At 38.9% G+C, this 26,893-nt stretch overlaps 1 protein-coding gene across 5 annotated transcripts in view; it reads right to left on the reverse strand.

Annotated features, from left to right (window-relative positions):
- eng (endoglin) overlaps window positions 1–26,893 on the reverse strand; it is a 55,206-nt gene that overhangs the window by 21,449 nt on the left and 6,864 nt on the right. For all 5 annotated transcript variants that reach the window (XR_014030266.1, XR_014030267.1, XM_081367014.1 and 2 more), the window contains exons 3-4: window positions 17,077–17,222; window positions 851–973 (exon numbers count right to left, since the gene is read on the reverse strand). Coding sequence is in view for 3 of the 5 variants with exons in the window: in XM_081367014.1 (XP_081223140.1) it covers window positions 851–973; window positions 17,077–17,222 (269 nt within the window). In the remaining 2 variants the exon portion in view is untranslated. The remainder of the gene's footprint in view (window positions 1–850; window positions 974–17,076; window positions 17,223–26,893) is intronic.

The following is a 26,893-nucleotide window of genomic DNA, read 5'->3' on the forward strand; positions in this document are numbered from 1 at the left end:
GCCCATAGCCTGTCCTAACCTGACCCATTATTTTGTTCATGCTGTCAATACAGGCTAGTTAAAGACACCAAATGAGAGAGATTTGAGGTTAAACCTGTGCAGATATATTCTGTGTATAAACCGTACAACCTACACTGTTAGTAAATGCACTGGAAAGCAGCTTTTGGCAAGTTTTTGGGAAGATGTGTTTTAGCAAACGAGTCGTGATGGATTCAGGCTTGAAAACGGTCAGCTGTGTTTCTCTGTGTCTCATTGATAAGAAGATGTTGTTTCTCCAGACTCAAGACAGCGCATGTCTCCTCCAGGCCATCATAACACACTACATTTTTGATATTTTGCAGCCTGGCTTTGGAATTCATTCACATTCAGAGTTTAATTTTATAAACATTGTTCACTCCCATTCGGTTTTGCACTGTAACTCCAGTGTGGTTTGTTTCTCAGCAATCTAATAAAGGTTAACAAGGTTCGGCGGTGGAAAGAATAAATTGAAGAAAACAAATTGTCATATCGGGCTGTTTTGTTTCGAGTGCTCTGGCACATCTATATTCTACACTAGTTAAAGTCTGTTTGCAAATTCCCATGGGATCACAGGCTAAACAAACAGGGTTAATTGCCTCTCGAAACAGAGCTGGAATGCACAGCTGTAGCTGGTTTTATTGTCAGACACCTGCCAGCGGATCCCACGCGACGGGCCATTAGTTCCACTGTTCAATATAAAGACGTGGATGTAAGAGTCTTTGTGCTGGCAGCTCGTCAACAAACATGCATCCTTTGCCATGTACAACATCTCTTATTTTTAGTGATGTACAAAGGAACTGTCTTCATCTAGACTGAATGCACTGGTACTCACGATGATCTCCACGTCAGGATTCTTCTGAAGCACGACCTTGATGGTTTTTGTGGCTGTAGATCTTATGATCAGCACAGACGGGTTCGCTTGAGTAACGTTGAGGGAGAAGAACATCTGTTCATCCTGTGGAAATACAAGAAAGGTTTCTGAAATTAATATCTGAGCCCATTTGACCAGAAAAATTTACAAAATAACAGAATTTTTATCTCGTAATTCTGACTTGTTTTCTTGTAATTGCTAGTTTAGATATAAGCACAGAATTGCGAGAGAACATAGTAGTATGTAAATAATTTAAAATGTATGTCAATATAAAATGTATGAAATATTTAAATGTTTACATTTCCAAACATTCTTCTTGCCATTAATTGTAATAATCCAGTGAGATTTGTGTATGCACAAGGAGTCTGACCACAGCCGGTATGATCTGATCTCACCATCATCGAGTCCGTCTGTGATTACATGAAGAAACAGAAGAAACTGAGACAGACTAAATCCAGAAGAACAGCGGGAACGTCTCCGAGACACTTGAAGAAACCTTCCTGCAAAGCTCCCTGAAAAACTATGCGCAAGTGTACCTGGACAAAAGCCGTTTTAAACGCAAAGGGTCCTTACACCATATATTGATTTGAATTCATTAATAGAAGTTAAATCATAAATAAATTCAATTTGTGATTTTATTTTTGAAAGCATTCTCACTTTACAGCATTTTAACACGAGTGCCAGTGCTTTTCACAGTAGCTTTGCAGGAAGGTTTCTTCAAGTGTCTCGGAGACGTTCCCGCAGTTCTTCTGGATTTAGTCTGTCTCAGTTTTTTCTGTTTCTTCATTTAATCACAGACACACATGCACAGACACACGCGCTCACACACACACACTCACAGAACACAACAGTGATTTTTACATGGGCAAGCCTCAGAAAACACTAGTTTGCTGTTATAATCTCAAGTGTACTGGGCGATTGTGAAGATGTTTGTGTGTACTCTTGTGTAACGGTCAGAGCGTCACTCAAACGAAAGCACAGTTCAGTGATCCGATCCACATTTCACGCGTTTCTTATCCCACACACTCGCCACAGATCATGGAGCTCTTTCTTCACCAGCTGAGGATCTGAATCTGAAGACAGAGTAAAGCTGGAGTAAATGAGACACAATCTGATCCAGGCGGCAGAAATTCCCACAGGCTCTTTTCCTGTGATTAGGAAGCACAGAAATCACGCACCATAAACATTTGTGCTGGTCTGGCAGTGGCGTTGTTGTTTTGCAGACATTCAGACGCGCTGAAGTGAGGACTGGAAGCCTGGGCTCTGCCTCAGCACAAGCTTTACCTTTATCTTTACCTATGCTTTACTATGGTAACACAGTGTACAACTCAACTAAACCTGTGTCTCAAACCATGCACTTATACTATATACTCAACTGCCTATACTAGTAGTGCATTCATTGTATAAGGTTATTCGACAAGGCTTCAGCGCATGAAGTTTCCAACATTCCACACTTCCTTTTTCCGGTTAATTAAGTGCATCATCCGGGATTTTCAAGGCAACTTTTTCTTTCTGGGACTCTATTTATACTGCACAATGGAAAAGAATAATGCAAACCTTAAGACTTAATCAAGCCTGTCAGTTTTTTTCCATAAAAAGAAAGTAGAATTTCCAAAATTTAACAAAGTAGAATTAAAATGGAGACATGTGTTAATACATTTAATTTTGCAGTATGTTATCAAGCACTCCATCCAATTAAATTTAAAATATGTCACGGCCGATTTCATTCGGTTTCTTTTGACCTAAGATGAAGATTAGTTTAGAAATGCTTTTTTTTAAATACACAACATTTTTATGTTTTTTAACATTCCTGCAGGGTTGGTGAATTGGGTTGTAAAAACACAAGACTTCATGAAGTGAAGAAGATGAACAGAAGGCGAATCCCAGCACAAGTGACCCGGAGAGCAGCACATCGACCTCTTCAGCCATGTCTGAGAGAAACACTTGTTTAGTAGAATAAGTTTGTAGAAACAAGTTCGTTTCTACCATGCAGCGAATGTTTCGACAAGACCTTGAGCAGAGAACAGCCGTGAATGTTTCATGGAGGAATAAACAGAGTAACGAGAGTTCAGTATCTAGAGCCGCTGTATCATCGACATCTGACTCTACGAGACTGAGACTCCACTGTCCACTTTACACCGTCTCTTAACCAGACACAACACCACACGATTCCAGCAACAGGCAAATCTGTCCACACCAGATGCATCAAGTCAATCAAAACTCACAGCCAATCAGAAGAGAGTATGGGCGGAGTCTCCTTCCAAAACGCTGCACTCACAACCAAATCAAACAAAACTCACAGCCAATCAGATGAGAGTGTGGGCGGAGTCTCTCTGAAAGCGCACTGCACTCACAACCAAATCAATCAAAACTCACAGCCAATCAGAAGAGAGTGTGGGCGGAGTCTCTCTGCAAAAGGACAGCCCTCACAACCAAATCAATCAAAACTCACAGCCAATCAGAAGAGAGTGTGGGCGGAGTCTCTCTGAAAGCGCACTGCACTCACAACCCAATCAATCAAAACTCACAGCCAATCAGAAGAGAGTGTGGGCGGAGTCTCTCTGTAAGCGCACTGCACTCGCAACCAAATCAATCAAAACTCACAGCCAATCAGAAGAGAGTGTGGGCGGAGTCTTTCTGTAAGCGCACTGCACTCGCAACCAAATCAATCAAAACCCACAGCCAATCAGAAGAGAGTGTGGGCGGAGTCTCTCTGTAAGCGCACTGCACTCACAACCAAATCAATCAAAACTCACAGCCAATCAGAAGAGAGTGTGGGCGGAGTCTCTCTGAAAGCGCACTGCACTCGCAACTAAATCATTCAAAACCCACAGCCAATCAGATGAGAGTGTGGGCGGAGTCTCTCTGAAAGCGCACTGCACTCACAACCAAATTAATCAAAACTCACAGCCAATCAGAAGACAGTGTGGCGGAGTCTCTCTGAAAGCGCACTGCACTCACAACCCAATCAATCAAAACTCACAGCCAATCAGAAGAGAGTGTGGGCGGAGTTTCTCTGTAAGCGCACTGCACTCACAACCCAATCAATCAAAACTCACAACCAATCAGAAGAGAGTGTGGGCGGAGTCTCTCTGTAAGCGCACTGCACTCACAACCCAATCAATCAAAACTCACAGCCAATCAGAAGAGAGTGTGGGCGGAGTCTCTCTGTAAGCGCACTGCACTCACAACCCAATCAATCAAAACTCACAACCAATCAGAAGAGAGTGTGGGCGGAGTCTCTCTGTAAGCGCACTGCACTCACAACCAAATCAATCAAAACTCACAACCAATCAGAAGAGAGTGTGGGCGGAGTCTCTCTGTAAGCACACTGCACTCGCAACCAAATCAATCAAAACTCACAACCAATCAGAAGAGAGTATGGGTGGAGTCTCTCTGTAAGCGCACTGCACTCACAACCAAATCAATCAAAACTCACAGCCAATCAGAAGAGAGTGTGGGCGGAGTCTCTCTGAAAGCGCACTGCACTCGCAACTAAATCATTCAAAACCCACAGCCAATCAGAAGAGAGTGTGGGCGGAGTCTCTCTGAAAGCGCACTGCACTCACAACCAAATCAATCAAAACTCACAACCAATCAGAAGAGAGTGTGGGTGGAGTCTCTCTGTAAGCGCACTGCACTCACAACCAAATCAATCAAAACTCACAGCCAATCAGAAGAGAGTGTGGGCGGAGTCTCTCTGAAAGCGCACTGCACTCACAACCAAATCAATCAAAACTCACAACCAATCAGAAGAGAGTGTGGGTGGAGTCTCTCTGTAAGCGCACTGCACTCACAACCAAATCAATCAAAACTCACAGCCAATCAGAAGAGAGTGTGGGCGGAGTCTCTCTGAAAGCGCACTGCACTCGCAACTAAATCATTCAAAACCCACAGCCAATCAGAAGAGAGTGTGGGCGGAGTCTCTCTGTAAGCGCACTGCACTCACAACCCAATCAATCAAAACCCACAGCCAATCAGAAGAGAGTGTGGTGGTAGTCTCTCTGTAAGCGCACTGCACTCACAACCCAATCAATCAAAACTCACAACCAATCAGAAGAGAGTGTGGGCGGAGTCTCTCTGTAAGCGCACTGCACTCACAACCAAATCAATCAAAACTCACAACCAATCAGAAGAGAGTGTGGGCGGAGTCTCTCTGTAAGCACACTGCACTCGCAACCAAATCAATCAAAACTCACAACCAATCAGAAGAGAGTATGGGTGGAGTCTCTCTGTAAGCGCACTGCACTCACAACCAAATCAATCAAAACTCACAGCCAATCAGAAGAGAGTGTGGGCGGAGTCTCTCTGTAAGCACACTGCACTCGCAACCAAATCAATCAAAACTCACAGCCAATCAGAAGAGAGTGTGGGCGGAGTCTCTCTTAAAGCGCACTGCACTCGCAACTAAATCATTCAAAACCCACAGCCAATCAGAAGAGAGTGTGGGCGGAGTCTCTCTGAAAGCGCACTGCACTCACAACCAAATCAATCAAAACTCACAACCAATCAGAAGAGAGTGTGGGTGGAGTCTCTCTGTAAGCGCACTGCACTCACAACCAAATCAATCAAAACTCACAGCCAATCAGAAGAGAGTGTGGGCGGAGTCTCTCTGAAAGCGCACTGCACTCGCAACTAAATCATTCAAAACCCACAGCCAATCAGAAGAGAGTGTGGGCGGAGTCTCTCTGAAAGCGCACTGCACTCACAACCAAATCAATCAAAACTCACAACCAATCAGAAGAGAGTGTGGGCGGAGTCTCTCTGTAAGCACACTGCACTCACAACCAAATCAATCAAAACTCACAGCCAATCAGAAGAGAGTGTGGGCGGAGTCTCTCTGAAAGCGCACTGCACTCGCAACTAAATCATTCAAAACCCACAGCCAATCAGAAGAGAGTGTGGGCGGAGTCTCTCTGTAAGCGCACTGCACTCACAACCAAATCAATCAAAACTCACAGCCAAGGAGAGTTATCCACTGTTGTTTTCAATACGGCTATTAAGGTCATCATGCAAAATTATATTTAAACTCAAAATTAAATCTTTTAACATTAAATAAAACACACAATCAGTAACTATTGTCATAGTAACAACCCATCAATCAGAGATCATTTTAATGCTTCCTCAAAACAACACAGTGAGTCTCAGATGGTCAAATCTGTGTGTCCTGTGTCCGTCTGGCGGCAGAGCTTCCATCTGGAGTAAATCTGACGAACCCGGACTCGCTCACACTGAGAGCAAACCCACTCGTAATCTCGACACTTTCCTCGTCACCAAAACAGCACAGGAATGAAGTCTGAGTAAATGAAAACTGCAAACTGCCCCCTGGAGAACAACAGTTCATCTACGATGCCAAAGACATTAATGAAAGTCAGATGTAAAGGAGAAGAACAATGACTGTAATGAGCTTGTTGTTTTAGACCTCCATTAGTAGATCAGCGATCATAAAATCAACTGTGCAACAACACAAGAAACTTTCCACACAGATTCCTAAAGTCAGTGCAACTATAAAGCCTTCCTCCAAATACTGAGTTAAAGAAACATTGCCAATCTGCCCAGAAGTGCCGTAAAACTGAGAGACCTACAGCAGTGTTGCAGGAGTCTATGACACATCAATAATACACACTTCATAAATCTGTCTGAAGAAACACTGAATTGGCCAGAGTTTGGTCTGCAATGAAGGAAAAACTACTCTCAAAGTAATTCAACACAGATAGACAACATGTCAATTTCATTTACACAAAACAACAACAATTCAATTACAATCTTACATGAATGTCATTCCCTTTTTTTAAAGTTAATTTCCAGTTTCTTAATTATGAATTCAGTACCATTTTTTTCAAAGTCCATCATTTGAACATTGAGAAAATAAAGTACATTTAGCACACTTTTATGTTTTCTGACACATTTGCATGTTAATTTCAATTAAATAAAAATGTGATAGTTTAAATAGTTTATATACGGAAGCCCTGAACCGCAACGTAAAAAAAAAAAAAAAAATAGGTAAAAAAATAATAATAATAATCTAGCATTTCGAGATTAAAGTCGAAATATTTCGAGATTAAAGTCTATGCACCAGTGGACGCGCGCCGTTATGAATGCACACACACACAACTTCTACAGAAGACTGTATTCTGATAATGTTTCGACTTTAATCTCGAAATGTTTCGACTTTAATCTCGAAATACTAGAATTTAAAAAAAAAAAAAAGTTTAACGTTTAACTTAACATTTCTCTAGAGGATAGTTTTAGTTTACCAATAGTTTTGCGAGACAATGCAAATGTTTTACTTGTTTCTCGGAGGTACACAATTGTTTTACGAGAAAACACAAATGTTATTCGAGCGGACGCAAAGTTTCTCGGGGGAACTCGATCATTTTGGGAGCAATCACTGAAACATTGAAGTATAATTTTTCCTCCCATCTCTTATTTTTTCAGTTACCATATCCCTTTAGTATTTCAACAAGGAATAGAGAAAAATTTAATCATAAAAAAATAAAAGTGCTTTCCTGGGGCCTGTTTCAATAAGGAGGTTCAACCAACTCTGAGTTAAAACTTGAACTCTGAGTTGACTTACCCTGAGATGGGAAACTCTGAGTTTTTGGTTTCAGAACAGCTGAAATGAGTTAGTTCAATCAACTCTGAGTTGACTGACTCTGAGTTAAGCGCGTGCACCACAACTATAAAAAGCCATTATCAATGGAGCACAGATATTATGAGTCACCATGGCAACAGCGGCAGACAAAAAGAGGTCTTCATATTTCTTCACATTTTAATTACTGTTATACAGTGATGGGTGTGATTAATTACAAAGTAATCTAAATACTGTAATTTAATTAAAGGGATTACTCTTAATTCTTCTGTAATTTAAAGTTAAATCTGATGTAATTGCATTAGACTATAGAACAATTCTGTATAGCCTATTTAACATACATTTTTAAAAGTTATATTTTTAATGTAACCTTCTCCCTCTACACACTTTGGTCAATTCAAGAATAATTCATGGAATTGTATATTGTTTATTTGAAAGCATTAAAAGTGCTGTTTCTTGTCTTGTATTGTTCAAGTGTTTAAGGTTGACATGGGATTTAGTAATTAGTAATAAGTAGACCAATAATTTCTAAAGATAGTCATTATTACATTAATCTAATTACACTGTTGAAGATGTCATTTGTAGTTAGTAATACAAGTAACTTGCCCAACTGTTATAATATCAGAGGTGAATCTGGAAGAACAGTATGTTATTCAACCTAATTTTAATTTTCATGTAGGTGCATTAAAAGAACATGGCAGCAGCTGAAATTTAAATATAAAAACATAATTTAGTCAAGTAAGGCTTGAGCATAGTATGGGTGTAGGCTACCTGACTTTACAAACATGTGACATATTAAATAACTAAATAGCATCCAGTGTCTAGCAGTGTAGCAGCATTTCTGGATGAGGGAATTCCAGGACGGACTTCAGAGCCAGTCCCAAAGATTCAAGGGCCTTCATAAAATGTAAGAGGTTTACATAATGTGTTATTTTTTATATAGGCTATTTTTGATATTTCCATTTATTTTACTTTGGGTTGGGATTTTTGTTGGTCCCAATAGATTATGATGGTAATATCTGTCTTTTGGAGCCTCCTGTCCCAACAGAACCCCAGGCAGTCGTAAGTCGCCTACTCAATACACCAGAAATTATGACAAATAGTGTTATAATGTGCACTCGACCAAATGCTCATCACATGGGGATGAAGAGTTTCTGCTGCCACAGAGAGGCCTACAGAGGTAATGTTAATATTATGTGTCTACACATCAAACAATCTACATTTTTATGTGGAGTAGCCTATAGAATCTAAGTTTAAATCTAAGTATAAAGGGGTATTCTTATCTCCCCCACCGCGCCCCAGGGTGTGGAAGAACAGCAGGAGGACGGTCCATCAGCTTCTGGTGCACAGATGAACAGTTCAGTGATTTACAGTAAATGCCACAGTTTAATTCTGTAGAATTTGTTTAGAACTACATTATGTAACTCTAATCTACTACTGTGTTTTCAGTTGCCAGTTAAGGAGTTATATAGACTTCATCTTATTTAAAAAAAAAAAAATAGCAATATTTTATTTATTAATAAAATATTAATTTTATTAATAAAAATGTACTGAAAGAATGAATGAGGTGTTTAAACACCACTTCCTCTTTAAAAAAGGGGAGGAGACCGAAAGAAACTCTGGGTTTACCGAAGAAAACCTGCTCCCGACCAGGTTAGGTTCACAGAGTAAGTTGCCATGGTAACTGACTCTGAGTATAAGTTACCTCTCTTTCAGAAACGGGCTTGACTTACTCTGCTTTCTCAGGTTTGACATACCTCCCATTCTGAAACAGAAAACCCAGAGTTTCCCTCATTTCAGGGTTAACATACTCAGAGTTTTCACCTAACCTCCTTTCTGAAACAGGCCCCTGCTTGCAGCTATATTTATTATTATTATTATTATTATTAATATATTTCCCTATACTACTAGATTAATTATGTTGATGGAGTTTTGGGTCTGTAAGATATTGTATGTTTCTGAAAGAGTCTTCTGCTCACTTAGGCTGTGTTTATTTGATCAAAAGTACAGTAAAAACTGTGAAATATTATTATAATGTAAATCAGATGTTTTCTATGAGAATATATAGTGAAATAGAATTTATTCCTGTGATCAAAGCTGAATGTTCAGCATCATTACTCCAGTCTTCAGTGTCACATGATCCTTCAGAAATCACTCTTATGATCTGATGCTCAAGAAACATTTATGATTATTATAATCAAAGTTCATATTATTGTGGAAACTGTGATACATTTTATTTTCCAGGATTCTTTGATGAATAGACTCGAAATGTTTCGACTTTAATCTCGAAATACTAGAATTTAAAAAAAAAAAAAAAAACGTTTTTTTTTTTACGTTGCGTTTCAGGGCTTCCGTATCTCTATAATAGAATTAGCTGAACTTTAAAGTGTTTTTTAGAACTTCAGTACATCTTTATTTGTAATTTCATAATTACTTCTATTGTCTTTGGTTTAAAGTGTCCTGACAAACATTTATGGTAAACTAAAAATATACTTTAATGCCATTTCTATTGAAACCTGTATGTCACACATTTGTAATGATGAAGCTATAAACTAGTATATATATTAAATGTAATATTGAAAAACACTCTACAGATTAAATTATAACTAAGTACTTATGAGCTTTAGCATGTTAGTCAACACATCAAAATACTGTAAGTGCACTTCTTTAAAAGATTATTAAAACACAATGATTTCAAACATACTTTAAAGTGAAACTGTTAATTCGACATTATTATAAGTGAACTGTTTAAGAGTGTGTTAAGAAACAGTCATGAAAGTGTAACTCTCTACGTTTAACATTTGAAGAACATTACAAGTGCATTTAAACAAAAATGAAGCACATCTCTTTTTTCACAAGAGAAAAGCTGAGAGAATGTAGAAAACCCTGTCCAGAACTTCTGAAGCCTAGTCTCCAGTCAACAAGATCCGCAGTAAGACCAGCACACACACACACACACACACACACACACACACACACTAACAGCGCACACACACAGTTCATAAATCTGACTGAAAAAACACGAGCATCACATTTCAGCTGGAGTTTCCCAACAGAGACTGGAGACTGGGATTGATGGGATGAACTGAACCTCAGCACAGCGGGTCAAACCAAACACTGAGAACCGTCCCTGCAGAGGTGCATGATGGGAGCGTGAGCTCTGGAGATTCATGAGTGCAGGGATTGATGTGCTAATTACAGCTAAACCCTAGCCTGGGAAAACCCAGACTACTTCCGGCGAATCTTAATTCTCTCTTCAGGATAGTCTGGAGAAGAGCCCATTCAAACTCATTACTGTGCCGCCGAAATCGCGGCACCAATCAGAAACGTTTGGGGAGGGATTTACATGATGACGACAGCGCAGCGACGCTGAAGGAGTTCTCACGCAGTGAAAAATACATTGCGGAGCAGAGAGGAGACTGACGACACGCTGGCAGACAGGACAGACCAGGCTACTTTTCGGTTACGTTTGATATTAAACATATTAAACAAAGTCTCAGCTTTCAAATTTGGTCATTTTTTAAAAGAAATTTAAACAATAAATACCGTTTTGTTGCTCTTTAATGTGCCGTGACAGATCGCTGTAGAGCATCAGTTAAAGCTGTTCTTGTGAACCGATCATCTCTTCCTTCTAGTTAATTTATAGCCTCAAATAAACATGAACAAACATAAGAAGGAATGCTGTTTTAACCACGGAAAGGCGTCAGTACACTCCAATCCTCAAAGAAGTTCAAATCCTCCTATGTTAATCTACTCTCCTGACTGCTTTGTCGGACAAAATGGCGGATGGCGAAGTATGATTGGTCAGATCACCTGTCAATCAAGCTGAGCTACGTCGGTTGGTGACGCCCCTTTGGAAATGATTCGTCTACATAGCTTCCCCAGACCCTTCACTCAGTTTCAACTGAGAAGGGTCTGGTTTTAACCAGGCTAGCTAAACCCTGTGATGCGATGCACAATAACACTCGCAACAGGACACTGACCTGAAACCTAGTGCCATCCTTCCTGTCTCTCTCTCTAGAATCAACACTGAAGAGAGTTAAACTGCAGTTCATCCACTGGCCACTAGAGGCCGGCTGCAGAAGAGACTCAATCCCATAATCCCTCATGTTAAAATGGCCAACTTTACAGCAGAACAAAACATGTTTACAGTCTGGTGCAAAAAGTGGTTTTGGTCTATTTCGCTAATGTTGTCCTTCATGACAACTGTGAGGGGGTGATTTTTTTTTTTTTATAACTTGTCTGTGTAAATTATATTAAGCCTTAAAGTTGTGCATAATTAAGGGCGTGGCCACTTGAGTGACAGGTGGATTGCCGCTGATGTCACTACTAGCCGTTTGTCTGCTAGCATTAGCGTCACGTCACCTCAGCTAATCCGCCTCGCTGCACATGTTCGTTTATCCGGGAGTGACGCGCGGCCAAGATGGCGACGGCCGGCTCCGCCCACTTTGGGCTTCAGAAACATACGGGTGACGCCACGCACACTACGAACATATTTATCACAGTCTGAAACCCCTGCAGTCGTCCAATCAAACCTAGGCGGTGGTCAGAACAGTAAACCACTCTTACTATTTCTACAGGATGATATTTTTTGCATGCAGGATGCAGGTAATGTACACAACAGCATGCTGTACTGTATCCCATAATGCAATCTGCTGGACTTGAGCTTCAATTTCCAGTGTGTTGCATCAAGTAATATTAACCGCGATGCTCATGTGTATGTATGTACTGTATGCATATGTATTTGTATGTATATATATATGCATATGTGTCTGTATTTTGTTGATGCCATGTTTACTTTATTATTTATCTGTACAGCGACTCTGAGGTTGGAAAAGGCACTTTATAAATAAAACGTATTATTATTATTATTTTGCAAAAGAACACAAATGTTATTTGAGTGAACATAACATTTCTCTAGAGGATAGTTTTAGTTTAGCAATAGTTTTGTGAGACAATGCAAATGCAGTAATGTTGTGAAATATTATTATAATGTAAATCATCTGTTTTCTATGTGAATATACAATAAACTGTACTGTAATATGATGATTTGATGCTCAAGAAACATTTATGATTATTATAATCAAAGTTCATATTATTGTGGAAACTGTGATACATTTTATTTTCCAGGATTCTTTGATGAATAGAAAGTTTTAAAAAAATATATATATTTTGCAACATTATAAATGTCACTTTTGATCAATTTGATCAATTAAATGCTGAATAAAAGTATTAATTTCTTTAAAAAAAAAGAATGGTAGTGTACTGTACAGTATATTTCCAATATTTGTAGTTTTCTCATATACATTTATTTAATGAAGGAAAATAACAACTCTTCACCTTTGGATCAACAATTTCAATCTGTTCTGTTGTATTTTCATTGCAAACGTCTTGAGTTTGATTTCCGAGCTTCTATATTTAATATGGAAACTGCGTGCTGAAGGAAACAATCCAGCTATGTTAATAATTTGCACCAATCCTCAACGGTGTTTACACACACACACACACGCAGGCCTCCCATAATCCATCGCTGTCCGCCTCACTCCGCTCGGGTCAAACAATGTCTGATCACTCGCCCTGGCTATTTTTGTTCCTGTGCTTTCAAGATACAATTGTTTTCCTTTTGCGCATTTTTTTCTCCAGAGCACTTTTTTTCAGGACTTTGCTGATGCATAACAGTTTCCGGTTATTCTTCGTCTCTACCTCGGCCGGGTCGGCTCCAGCTTACACTGTGTGTGTGTGTGTGTGTGTGTGTGTGTTCGTCTCCCCTCGACCGGGTCGGCTCCAGCGCTCCAGACAGTGACATCACTGAAGCTGAAGCTCCGCCCACTCCGACACAACTCACTTACACTGTGTGTGTGTGTGTGTGTGTGTGTGTGTGTGTGTGTGTGTGTGTGTGTGTGTGTGTGTGTGTGTGTGTGTGTGTGTGTGCGCGTGTGTGTGTGTGTGTGTGTGTGTGCGTGTGCATGTGTGGTGGCTTCCTCCAATGCATTAATGGGATTATTTACATAAAAAATGACAATTCCGTCAGGAAAGTTTGAGAATTAAACTTTTGTTTTGATGACATGCATCTGCCTGGACTTAATTTCTATTGGAAAAAAATGTTTATTTACACATGTTTATTGAATAACAATACTGAATTACACACTAACGTTAAAATTAATCAAGTGCTTTACATGTGCTTTAGTCAACACATCAAAATAAGTGCACTTCTTTAAAGCACAACAAATGATTGTTAAAGGGGATCTATTATGCAAAACTCATATTGCATATTGTTTGTTGTCTTCTCCATTAATCTGAAACTGTCTCAAAATGAGCCGTTCAGGAATGTGCTGCTAATATTTAGTTTAATGACGTCCGTCTGACATCCAGCTTTCTGTGTGCGTGATTCGGATGTGTGCGCTCAGAAAACCACAGATAGAGATCAAATCAAAACCAAACAGATGTTTAGTTTTTGGCAGAGTCTCTGAGGCACGAGTGGTGCAGGCTCCGCCCTCTTCTGGAAAGGGGGCGGAGCAGCAGCAGCTCATTTGCATTTAAAGATACATGCACGAAAACAGCATGCTATTCCTTCAACTCAAAAATATATAATTAATGATAAGTGGGGCATATACTTATAATAAATGATCTGTGGGGTATTTGGAGCTGAAACTTCACTGACTTATTCCTGGGACGCCTGAGACTTATATTACATATTGTAAAACATAATGATATATAATGTACTTTAAAGAAAAACTTTTAAAACTGCACTTCAATCATAGTGATGAAAGTGAACTATCTTTAAGTACAGTTAAGTGGCCTTTTATTTCATTAATATTATATGATCTGCAAGTACAGCTTTTTAAAAAATATTCTTTGAAGATTTTAAGTGCACATTCAGGACAATTAAGTGCAAAATATAAAGTGGTTTGAAGATCTCCTCTATTATCAGTGTGTTTGAACAAAGCAGTTTCTTTCATAAACGCTCTGCTTTCATCAGCAGAGACAGAAGGAAAGGACGCTCTCTGTCTGCGTTTCACCAAACTCCTCATGAGAAATAAAACTGGACACAAACGAGTTGTTTCTGCAATCAGTATTGCAGAATAGAAAATATGTTTCTCTTTGTCCTCCAAACCATGTGTCAACTCAACTTTTTAATTCACTCCAGAAGATAAAGGACAGGACGTTCCCACAGCTTTGTGTTGAAATTATTATTATAATCAATTCAGTCATACAGCAGAGATGAAGAAACAACCGCGTCTCGACCGTGTATCATCCTGAAACCGTCAGACGCTGATTATTAATCATACAGTCGACATGATGAGTGTCTCTGAAGAGCAAACAGTCTCATGAAAGATGACGCTGACACACAAAACCCTCCTGCTTTGAGTGTTGCATCATGGGAGATGCTCACTAATGCTCTGTGTTGGTCTTTCTCAACCCCACGTGGAGAAACCAGTGTGTGTCGAGTGTTCCTGCTCAAACGAGACGTCTCAACACGGGAAATCTGCTATTCATTGAACTGGACTATTCTGGCAGACTTAAAGTCAATCATTTTATCCCTTAAAGCTCATCTTTGATCACCAAAATTACATATTTAAACGCTTTTTCTTTGAAAAAAAATTATTAATGCCTTAAAATATCTTGAACGTAACTCGACACCCTTGCCTCATTTCTATGAATATGCAAATGAGCCCCACCTCCACTCACTCACAGCAGCTCAGAGATCCGCTCGTGTACGAACAATCAAACCCTGTGATGAAAATCAAGTTTTTAATGTTGTTTATATGTATATTACCCCTTTTCCACCAGAACCGGTGCTAGTTCAGAGCCAGAGCTATTGCCAGTTCGGGGTTGGTTCGACTGACGAGCCTTCTAAGAACCGGTTTGCCTTTCCACAGGCCAGAGAGCCAGATCTTACGTCACTGTATACATCTCGTGTTCCCAGCAACTCACAAACACACCAGGCTTGTTCGAGATTCTCTCGCAGACCCACCGCTCCGATCGGTCCGTGCCGCTCCGATGCATCTCCAACAAGCCTTCCATCAACAATGGCGGTCGCTGCGTTACTGTTGATGCTCATGGCGTTGCGAACCTACATCGCCATCCAAACACGGCGAATCCAACGCGTTTGTGCAGCGACGGGGATTACAATCCAGCTGCTATTAGCTCATTTTTAAGCGTCAAAGTGGTAGTTGCGTAGCTTCCAATGGAGGGACAGAAAGCTCTCGGATATCATCAGAATTACGATTAGCTCGATTAGCTGCTATTTAAAAAATGGCGGTCACAAGTTTCTGTTCGTCTTGTTGGTCACGATAACTCCGCACCTGACGCAAGCGGTTCTTACTTCTAGACCAACAATGGTTTGGTGCTACTTAAGAACCACTTTTCCTATGCTATGTCCTGGTTGGGAAATGTTCCATTTCAAGCTCAACTTAAAGTACGGATTTGATTCTTTCCTGTTATTTAAAAGTATGCCTTGATGATGATGATGATGATGATGATGATGATGATTGTTGCTAAGAAGTTTTATACAGTTTGTTTGTTTGTTATTTTAGAAGGTCTCTTTATCGGTGACTTTAACACTGCATGTTGCAAACTAAATACAGATTATTTATTTAAAGTCCAGAGGGATGTAAGCTTGGGACTTTTGGCTTATGAGTGTTCCTGATTTGGAAGAGTCTGATGCATTAGAACTGTTATCGTAAGGAGTGATTCAGCGCAAATGGTTGGATTATTCATCTACTAAGGGACTGCTTCAAATTTGGACATTGTTTGATGAACTATACCATCAGATAAGACTTACACACATCAATTTTCACTTTATTGAACTGTGCAACCTAATGACCAATTCCTGTAAAGCACCTATCTGGTATATTGTTCATCGGTTATAGCTGAGTATTTTCTCCTGCAGTGAACCAAAGACACGCTTTAAAATCGCTGGTGTTTCTGACGTCACAAACTACCTTGTAACCAATCAGATCAACGTGTGATCGTCAACCAGTGGATCTCTGAGCTGAGGGAGGGAGTGGAGGCGGGGCTCATTTGCATATTCATAGAACCACGCATACTAAATGAGGCAAGGTTGTCGAGTTACATTCTTCATTTTTTTTTATGGAAAAAACGCTTAAATATGTAATTTTGTGGATCAAAGATGAGTTTTAAGTTTTACTACAATTATTGACTACTTGAACTTTAACACTTCTTAACACACTTCACAATCTAACTAATCTACTAAAAACTGACATGTTGACTAAGGCAGATTAAAAGTACTTGATTATAATTTTAACTGTACTGATTATCACATTTAAAGTTATTATATGTACTGAACTGCAATTTCATCATTGCAAATGTGCAATTAAAAACGCATTTAAAGCATAAATGCTTGTCAGCATATTCAGCAATATTACACATAAAATGTGCTTAAGCCCTACTTAAGTGGCTCAAAAACACTCTTAAGTTCAACTAATTGCACTTAAGTATATTATTTCTGTATGGACTCGAAAGTATGCTAAAGTGGGTCTCTGGTCTGCCAACACTAAACCAGTCTGAACCACTTCATGCTGGTCTGAGCTGGTCTTTCCAGCTGCTGGATGTATGAATGAAAGCGACTCACGTTTGAGAACAGCAGGTTTAGGATGTGGACTTCTCTCTCGCCGGCCGTGGTGAAATTCGTCCAGCATCCCAGAGATGCTTCCTTCAGGATGATCCAATCATTGCTGTTTCCGGTAACATCCTTCAGCTCACAGATCGCACTGGAGTCTAAAGAGAATAAAAGAGTTATTGAAATCATCTGTGGCCCTGGGGAAAAATATCCTGCCAGCAGCTCATAAATCTCCTCCACAATAAACCATGTGCTTCCTCTGGAGGACACGGGTCACAACTAAAATACTGACACTAAAATTCATCTAAATTGCATATAACCCTGACCCTAACAAAACAAACTCATCAAATTCCTCATGTTTTCTCTTGAATGAAGTGAAAACAAGTGTTTTATCATCTACTGTGTCTCTGGGTCACGATAATTAGGCCTAAATGTTAGATTTTTGAATATAAAATTTTCATGCATTTGGATTTCACAGTTTTAACATAAACACGTTGCATAAATGACGTGATGCATATTAGTTGTGCATTAATGAAATGGGTCAATGAATTTGGAAAATATGATCATTTAAATAAAATCAAACAGATGTAAATCATTTTTTGGAGTTTAGAAACCTTCACGTTTCACTGGCAAATATGCATCATATGTCATTTATGCAATGTTAAAACTGCATCAACATTTTCTATACATAAATATTACATTTCGGCCTAAATATTGACCCAGAGACACAGTAGATGCTAAAACACTTGTTTTTACTTCATTGATGACTTTTGAGGAATTTGATGATTTTGATTCCAGTAAATGATTCTTGTCCTCTGATTAATAATGTGATGTGCAACGACTTGAGAGAAATATGCCAAACCAATTTCAACTTTTAAATAGATCTAAAGGCAAAAGGATGAATGGCACGTGCAACATTGCTAAAGAAATCATCTCAAAGTGAACAGCAGATCATTGTGTGAAAGTATGATTCAGCATTTGCAGAGTAAAACGGAAACCTACTAGGGATGCGCCAATATAAAAACTGGCCGATTCCGTTAACCGATAATTCTTTATATTTGAAAGCCGATATATTGGCCGATAAATCTAAATCCACATTTTTATATAACTTTTGAGAGCCTGGTTACAAAAACAAAAGTCTCCCAAGTAAATTCCATTTCCAAATCACACAATTATAACGATATCATTATAATTTTATGTAGCTTTGCACTTAGCTTTGTATGTTGCACTGAACTGTATTTTCCTTTTTTGAGTGATTCCAATCATATTTCAAGCAATTCAAAGCCATCATGTTGAACAGTGCGCATCTGAAGCGTCTCAGCTGAAGGAAATCACACATTATTTTTCGGCTTTAATATATCGGCCAAATGTTCTTATCAGGCCGATAATGATAATATTAAAAAATGATCATATATCGTCCGATACCGATACGGTGGCCGATATATCGTGCATCCCTAAAGTCTACACAAAGGCTTTGAGCGCTTTAGATGCACAAAATGACATCAAGAATGAGGAGAATGGAGATTTGAATCATATTATGTATTTATAACAAGCAGCGGTTTTAAATAAAGGCTCAGATTTAGAGTTACAATGTTGATAATCAACAAAACTGTCATTTATTTATTTGATTAACTGATTTTATTTATTGTGTTCCCTGGACTGAACATTTTCTATGTATCCCAATGTTCTCCTCCAATAATAGCTGTTATTTATTTCCATACACTATCATTAAAGGTCCCGTTCTTCGTGATCCCATGTTTCAAACTTTAGTTAGTGTGTAATGTTGTTGTTAGAGTATAAATAATATCTGTAAAATTATAAAGCTCAAAGTTCAATGCCAAGCGAGATATTTTATTTAACAGAAGTCGCCTACATCGAACGGCCTGTTTGGACTACATCCCTCTACTTCCTTCTTTAATGACGTCATTAAAACCGTGTTTTGACTAACCTCCGCCCACAGGAATACTCACTCAACTCTACCGAAATTCGTTTATGTACTTGCGCACTTCTAATAACTTTCTGTGTTTACTCAGCTCTTACGGTGATTTTCTGAAGTAAAACTGACGCTTCATCTTTTGTGTGATGTACAATAAACTTTATTAAACTCATCAGTATATGTTTGATCATCATTCAGACAGCAGACTTGTGGGCTATTAATAAATAATGGATACATACAAGCAGATGACAAATACATTATAATAACCGTGATTAAACTACTAAACTATACCTGTTCCATCTCTATACAGCACTCTGACTCTGTAGGCATTATTGTCCGACTCAAACTGAACACGTTACTGAGAGTTTCTGATATTATCATCATTCCGTGAGATGAGATTGTCTTGAGAGACTGAGCGCGAGCTCATGAAGCTCCGCCCCCTGGGTCGTGCAGCAGCAGCTCATTTGCATTTAAAGGGGACACACTAAAACAGCTCGTTTTTCTGAGCCCCAAAAAATGACAATTTAAACATGCTGTAAAAAATGATCTGTTGTGTATTTTGAGCTGAAACTTCACATACACACTCTGGGGACATCAGAGACTTTTTACATCTTGTGAAAAGGGGCATAATACGGGACCTTTAAAACGTTTTTTCAAAGAAAACAATACTTTTATTCAGCAGGGAAGCATTAAATGTATAGTTAAAAAAAGATTATATTTCAAATAAATACTGTTATTTTGAACTTTATATAAAATGGCACAGTTTCCACAAAAATATGACCGTTCAACATTGATAATAATCAGTAATTTTTCTTGAGCATCATAGCTGTTTAAATTCTAAAAATATATCACAATTTGTACTGTATTGTTGTTGGCGAGCGGAAGAGTCTCTTTCAGAAATGCTAGTGCATGTGTGTCTTTAGTGACTCAGGTAAACACACGCTCTGCTCTTTTACTGAGGAGTGGAAGGAAATACAGGAAGCTTCAATAAGGACAACAGGAAATGACATGTTTAGACGTCAAGCCGATGGTGACGGCAGTCCAGGCTTTGTCTTTGTCTCAGCAAGTCTGGGTTTATCAGACGAGGTCAGCAAAGACTGAATGGGGAAACACTGTAAATACACACGGCATATTCTTAATGAGCATCTTTATCATGTTTCCAGTAAAAATATCTAAACATCTTTAACTTCATGTTCCTGGTAATCTTGAATCAGAATAACTTCCTCTCACAGCATCTCTTCTCTACAGAAGGGGCGGGGCAACCTGTCACTCACATGAGATCAGCCAATAGGAAACCACCACCAGCCAATCACAACCACAGATATATCAGATCAAACAGCGCTGACATCGAAACATTGTGCCATGAATCAAGTCCACAAATCTGCAACATTCACGTGGATTTAATGTAGTAACACTAACTGTAACTATGGTATTGTGGCAGAAATAGCACTATATAATATCATATTTAAATGTTATTTTTAATATGATGACCCAAAAAAAAAATAGTGTTCATCCTTCAAAGATTGTCCACATTTATAAAACTAAAAGTTTTAAGATGTAGGAAAACTAACATTTATTTAAAATGTGGTAACACATTACCATTGTAACCAGTAGGTGGCAGCAGAGGACACTATTGGCTATTTTCACTCCCTAATATATATTTCTTTCACTTGTTTTGCTTTTAAATTAATATTAAGACATTATGAATGATAATAATTGAAACTTAATTGTATCTTCACCTCAAAGTAAGCTCAGTGCTTTACTGTCAACCCTCCAGCGCTACCAAACACTTTCTGTAGAACTCAGTGGCATTTGTCAGTAATACGGTCAGCATGTGAATAACTGCGTTGCAGGTGTGTTTAAGGTGTGCCCGTACACTTCCTGCCTGTACTCCTAAAAATGTTCAGCTATGGGCTTACAGCGCTAGCAACAAAGTTAGTCTGGAGCCCTGGGTCACTGGACGGCTTGATATAAAACCACAGTTATTAGACAAGACTGCTATCGACTTCTCTTCAGACATCCTCATTATATTGTTTTGATGGGCCGTCAGAGAGACTGACACTCATACGTATATCAGTCCGACTCGTGGGACGTGAACGGTGACCCGGAAATGCCAGAGCTTTCAGTAAGCGGTTCTGTGTTAAATGAGCTATAAGCCACGGCTTTATCTGGCTTCATCAGAGCGCCGATGACTCTTTCCCATGCCATGAAATGTTTAAGTCCTTCAATCGGGCCGAGACACAAATAATGTCCCGCCATCCATCCATCACAACAACTCGTTTGTTATTTTCTCTCTGCCCTCGTGTGTGTGTGTGTGTGTGTGTGTGTTGCTTCAGACGAAGGCCTGAGGGTCAAAATGCAAGATGAACCCTCTCACACACACACACAAACTCGCACACATTCTCACACACACGCGCACACACTCATGCACACATACGCACATACACACGCATGCACACACACACACACACGCACAAACAGCTCTCGCCAACTGGGTGAGTAATATCAGAGTGGCTCACGGAGGAATTGCTTAAAACTGGAAAACACACACACACACACACACACACACGCGCGCGCGCACAGCAGTCAGGCACCAACAGATGAATTTCATTTCCAGCATTAGAGAAGGGCATGCTGTGGGTTTCCAGAGAAGACTTCAATTTTTGGGGAAATGCTTCAGATCAATCAGAGTAACTGTCCTGAAGCTTGACCAGACATCACATGATCACGCTAATAATCCCACGGGATCATTTATTTCCTCAAGCCAGGTTCAGATGTTAACTCTTTCCCTGCCAGCGCCAGCATTTTTGATCATTTCCACAAAACTTGTATGAATATTTTGTTGAATGAATATGTAAACTATAATAACAATCTATATATCAAAAGAAAGCACAGAGCCTCTGCTTTTAAACAAAAAATAATTCAAGCTTCACTCGTTCTGTTTTATCAACACTTGAACATTTCACACAGATAAACTGAGAAAATCCCGACTTCATCCACTTGGGCGGAGCCTAAAATAAACACTTGTATATGAAACGTGTCAATCGCCAGTTAGCTGGTAATATTTGTATAATTTCTAATAAAATGTTGTAAAAACATGAATGTGAACAAACATGAACGACACATTGTTGCTGCATCGTCACGAAAGTTTAAGCCTTGCCAGTTACAATTTTGACGTGAAAGGGAACTTATTCGTTAGTTTTCTGTGCGCAAATATCCGAAGCGCGCGCCCTGAAATCCACGTCTTAGACAGCAAACGAACACTGAATTTAACTCTTTCACGTCTTCCTGCGCTTTAAAATGCCCGTACTGGCTACAAATATCCTCCTAAACATCGTCATTATGTCATAAGTGAGCATAAACAGCTGAGAGGAAAACGCATGTGTAACAGTAAACTGGATCCGTGCCGCTCTTAAAGTGACAGTAGCCTAATATATACAGCAGCTGCCGTCTGTGTCCTTAAAGTTAATCAAACTACAACAGACAGAGAAAAATCTTTCTTATCTTGACTGAATAACTTCTATAACTTGAATAAGAATTAATCTATTAATCTCTGATATTTACGGACGGTACATTTTATTAAAGGGGTGGTTTATTATGATTTGACTTTTCTAACTTTAGTTAGTGTGTAATGTTGCTGTATGAGCATAAACAACATCTGCAAAGTTACAACGCTCAAAGTTCAAAGCAAGGGGAGATATTTGCTTTTAAAGAAATCGCTTTTTAAGGACTACAACAAACGGCTGGTAGAGACTACACCACATTCCTCCCGGGTTAGTGACATCACCAACCCTACAATTTACATAAACCCCGCCCCCGGAACACGGTTTATAGATTATTAAGACAGAATATGCTAATTGAAGATAGTTAACTCCACATCAGCAACATAAATTCAAACACACACACACGCACACACACACAAGCTCTTGAAGCTCCGCCCCCTGTGCCGGGAGCAGCAGCTCATTTGCATTTAAAGGGACACAAACAAAAATTGTAACATGCAAAAAAATATATTTTGAGTATTTTATTTAAATATTGGGGTATTTTGAGATAGAACTTCACACACACACACACACACACACTGGGTTCACCAGAGACTTATTTTACATCTTGTGTAAAGGGCATTATAGGATAATAATCAGAGATTGCTGGAAAACCGTTTCAATTGCGGGGAAGCACTGTCATAAATGATCTTGTGCATGGCGGAGAAACAGTTAAGAGCTAATCTTGCTCAAAACTGCGTGTCAGCTTCTTCTCACATAATCGTTTCTTGTTTTTAAGGTCAAAAACCAGCAGACAGCAATAGCATTGAGTCACTCCAAGAACATTTCAGATAACGATGATGTTTTTAAGAAGGCATGTTGATCTGGCATCCTGCAAACGCTCATTTCCGGCTCTGAGGTCAAAGGCGCCAGAATCCTCTTCAACCAGCAGCCGGCTTCCTTCACATGAGTAACTCCTTTACCGGTAAACCGGTCGTACGTTTCCTGTCAGGAACATAATAAGAGATTGGGAGGATCGTCTGTGGAACGACACTGACGCGGATCGAGTCCAGTTCAGTTGAGGTTAGGGAGAGTCTGAAGGTAAAACACATAAAACCTTCTGCAGATTGTGTGGAAAACACTTACATTTCCGCTACTAAAATAGATTTGAGGAAGCACATAATTTTACTCTCTTGATTGGTTTTCCCAAGCAGATACAGGCAGAACATGTCGTCTTTTAGCTTAAAGACTCGGACAATAAACTGGTCTCATCGTTTCTTCTGAAAACAAACACATTTTAAGCACATCTGGAGCTCAATTAACAGATGTCAATCACTCAGGCATAGTGCTGGGCGGTTTGACCAAAAATCAACATCACGGTTTTTTTCTAAATTATACCGGTTTCACGGTTTTTACCGGTTTTTTTTTTGTGTGTTTTTTTTTCTCAAGCATGATGGGTGTTTACCACATTTTCTACTGAGTGAGAGAGGAAATAGTGCAGTAGATTTACTTATAATGCCCTATTTTATTGTCATGAGTGAATATTATAGAAAAAATCCACACTAATATTAATAATACAGGTTTGCAAGGCTGTTTACAAAGAGGTGTCAGCAGGACGCGCTTTAGGAGCGGCAGAAACAGTGGTTTCCCCGGTAACGGCTGTACACAAAGCAGCAACGCTCATAAACACTGCTTTATCAGGAAAGATAAAGAAAGATTCAATCGTAATAACAAAGAAACTTTTCTTAAGACCGTCAGTTCACTTCAGATACGTTAATACAGTATAAAAACACGCGCGCCGCAAGAAAAAAAGACTCTCACCCCCACACGTCTCGTGCCCATTCTAGTCAATGCTTGTGTTTCAGATCGAAGCTTCCCAGAAGCGGCTCTCCGCGCCGCTTCGCTAAATATAGGCGCCTGGTCTATTTTGACGCACCACGTGGAGGACGGAATAAAACCTTGTCGCAGCTGTAATGCGCCGCAGACGTGTGTTGTGAGGGGTGAGACTGTGTCGCGCAGCGCCGCGTTCCGATTAAAGCGACATACACCGGTTTTGCGGTATATTAAAAATTCATATCGTAACAAAAATAAACACCGGTATTCGGTATGAACCGGTAAACCGCCCAGCACTACTCAGGCAGTTTAACGGGAACTGCTTATGATTATGTTATTATTCTGAACAATGTTCTTTTAATATCATTGCTGTACTGTTATATTTTTTGTTAAGATTTTGAAATGTAATTTAATTAAACTTTTTTAATTGTGCTGCTGTCAAAACAATTAATTGCAATTTTGTTTGTCGTTTTTATTAGTTTTTTTTATGTTTATATAGTTTTTATTAAGTTTTTAGTTTTAGCTTATTTCGTTTTATTTATGTTGGTACTTACACTAAAATTATACCTAAACTTTTATTTCATTTAATACTAGTCTTAATAAAAAAAAAAAAATGTTTTTAATTTTAATTTTAATTTTTAAATGGTACTACTGTCAAATCAATTAATTGCGATTAATCACATCTAAAATAAAAGTTTATAAATATATAATATGTGTGTGTGCGCATACATTCATATTGTATATATATATATATATACACATTCAAACTTTTGTGTTAGATGTGATTAATCGATTTGGTAGCACCATTTCATTTTAAAGTTTTAGTGATTTTTTTTTGTCCTTTTTATCAGTTTTTTAAATGTTTACAACTTTACATTGTTTTTAATAAGTTTTAGTTTTATCGTATTTAGTTTTATTTACTTTGGCACTTAAAAAAATTAATTAAACTTTAACTTCAGTTAATATTTATTTTATGTAATAAAAATGTTTTTATGGTTTTAACTTAATTTGTTTGTTTGTTTTATTTATTTTAATATTTAAACTAAACGAAAATGAGAAATACTGCCTTAGCAACAAGACGAAATAATGAAAAAAGTTTCATATACATACATACATACAATCTTTTGTGTTAGATGCGTTTAATCGATTAATTGCGATTAATCGATTTGACAGCACTACTGAATTTTAAAGTTTTAGTGATTAAAAAATGAAAAACTTTTAAATTTCATTTAACTTTTTTTTATTTTACTGCTGTCAAATCGATTAATCGCATCTAACATAAAAGTTTGTATATAAATACAATATGCGAGTATGTTAGATGCGATTAATCGATTCGACAGCACAACTGAATTTTAAAGTTTTAGTAATTTTGTGTGTCCTTTTTCAGTTTTTTAAATGTTTATATAGTTTTTAGTAAGTTTTACTTTTAGCATATTTAGTTTTATTTATTTTGGCACTTATAAAAAATAAATGAAACTTGAATTTCAGTTAATATTTATTTTATTTATAGTTTTTATGGTTTTAGCTTAAATTTGTCTGTTTGTTTTATTTTAGTACTTGCTGTCTTGGCAACAAGACGAAAAAAGAAAAAAGGTATTTTAGTCATTTCAGCTGTAGTGGACTGTCCTTGCTTCCGAAGCGCTGGGTTAGCGACGGGAGGCTGATGAAAGTGTTTTCAGGCCGAGACGGAAGAGGAACGGTGAGGTGTGGACGGGGCGAGAGACAGGGAGAGAGAGGGAGGTCACGGGCTGCTACACACACCTATTGTCCCAGCGTTTCCTCGGCTCTAGACTGAGGCCTGACCATCCACAGGAAGACAAACAAACTCTTATCAGTGGCGTGCAGAGACTAGCAGCGTCCCGCGACCTCTGACCCGCTCAAATCCCCCAGATTCATCTCCTTATCATCCCAGTCATGACTCGTCATCATCATTTGTGTGCAAAACTAGAATAGCGCATAAAACGTTTGTGAATAAAGCAGCGTTTCCATCCCATGTGTTCAAGAGAGCAAAATCATCACTTCCTGTGAAACTGGTGCAGAATATCAGTAATAAAACTGTAAGGCTGTTTCCCTCCATCATAAACGAGTGTGTCTCAGAGCGTCAGACGGTTTGTCTCGCCGGGATCTGTGGAGACCGCCTGTCTTTGTGTAGGTTTGTGTGTGTGACGGCCTGTGTGTGTGTAGGTCTGTGTGTGTGTAGGTCTGTGTAAACCTCTGGGAGCGACTGTCGGCCGTCGCACCGGGTCGGAAATAAACACAGCAACAAACAAAGCACGGGGAGATTTTGAACTTGTGCCCTGCTTTTAACCCCAGACTAGAGGACTGACTGTGTGTGTGTGTGTGTGTGTGTGTGTGTGTGTGTGTGTGTGTGTGTGTGTGTGTGTGTGTGTGTGTGTGTGTGTGTGTGTGTGTGTGTGTGTGTGTGTCTAATTTCCAAGAACCCGAATCAGAGAAAGCATGAAACTTTGAAGAGCTTGCACACTTGCTTTCGAGAAGAAAAATGCAAGCAAATGCAAGTATTTAAATAGCCTTCACAGAAGCAGCGTGTGTTTTAGCAGAGGAAGAAAGTGTGTGTCAG

Source organism: Scardinius erythrophthalmus (assembly GCF_964197995.2).
Source record: "Scardinius erythrophthalmus genome assembly, chromosome: 5".
NCBI classification, from domain to species: Eukaryota; Metazoa; Chordata; class Actinopteri; order Cypriniformes; family Leuciscidae; genus Scardinius; species Scardinius erythrophthalmus.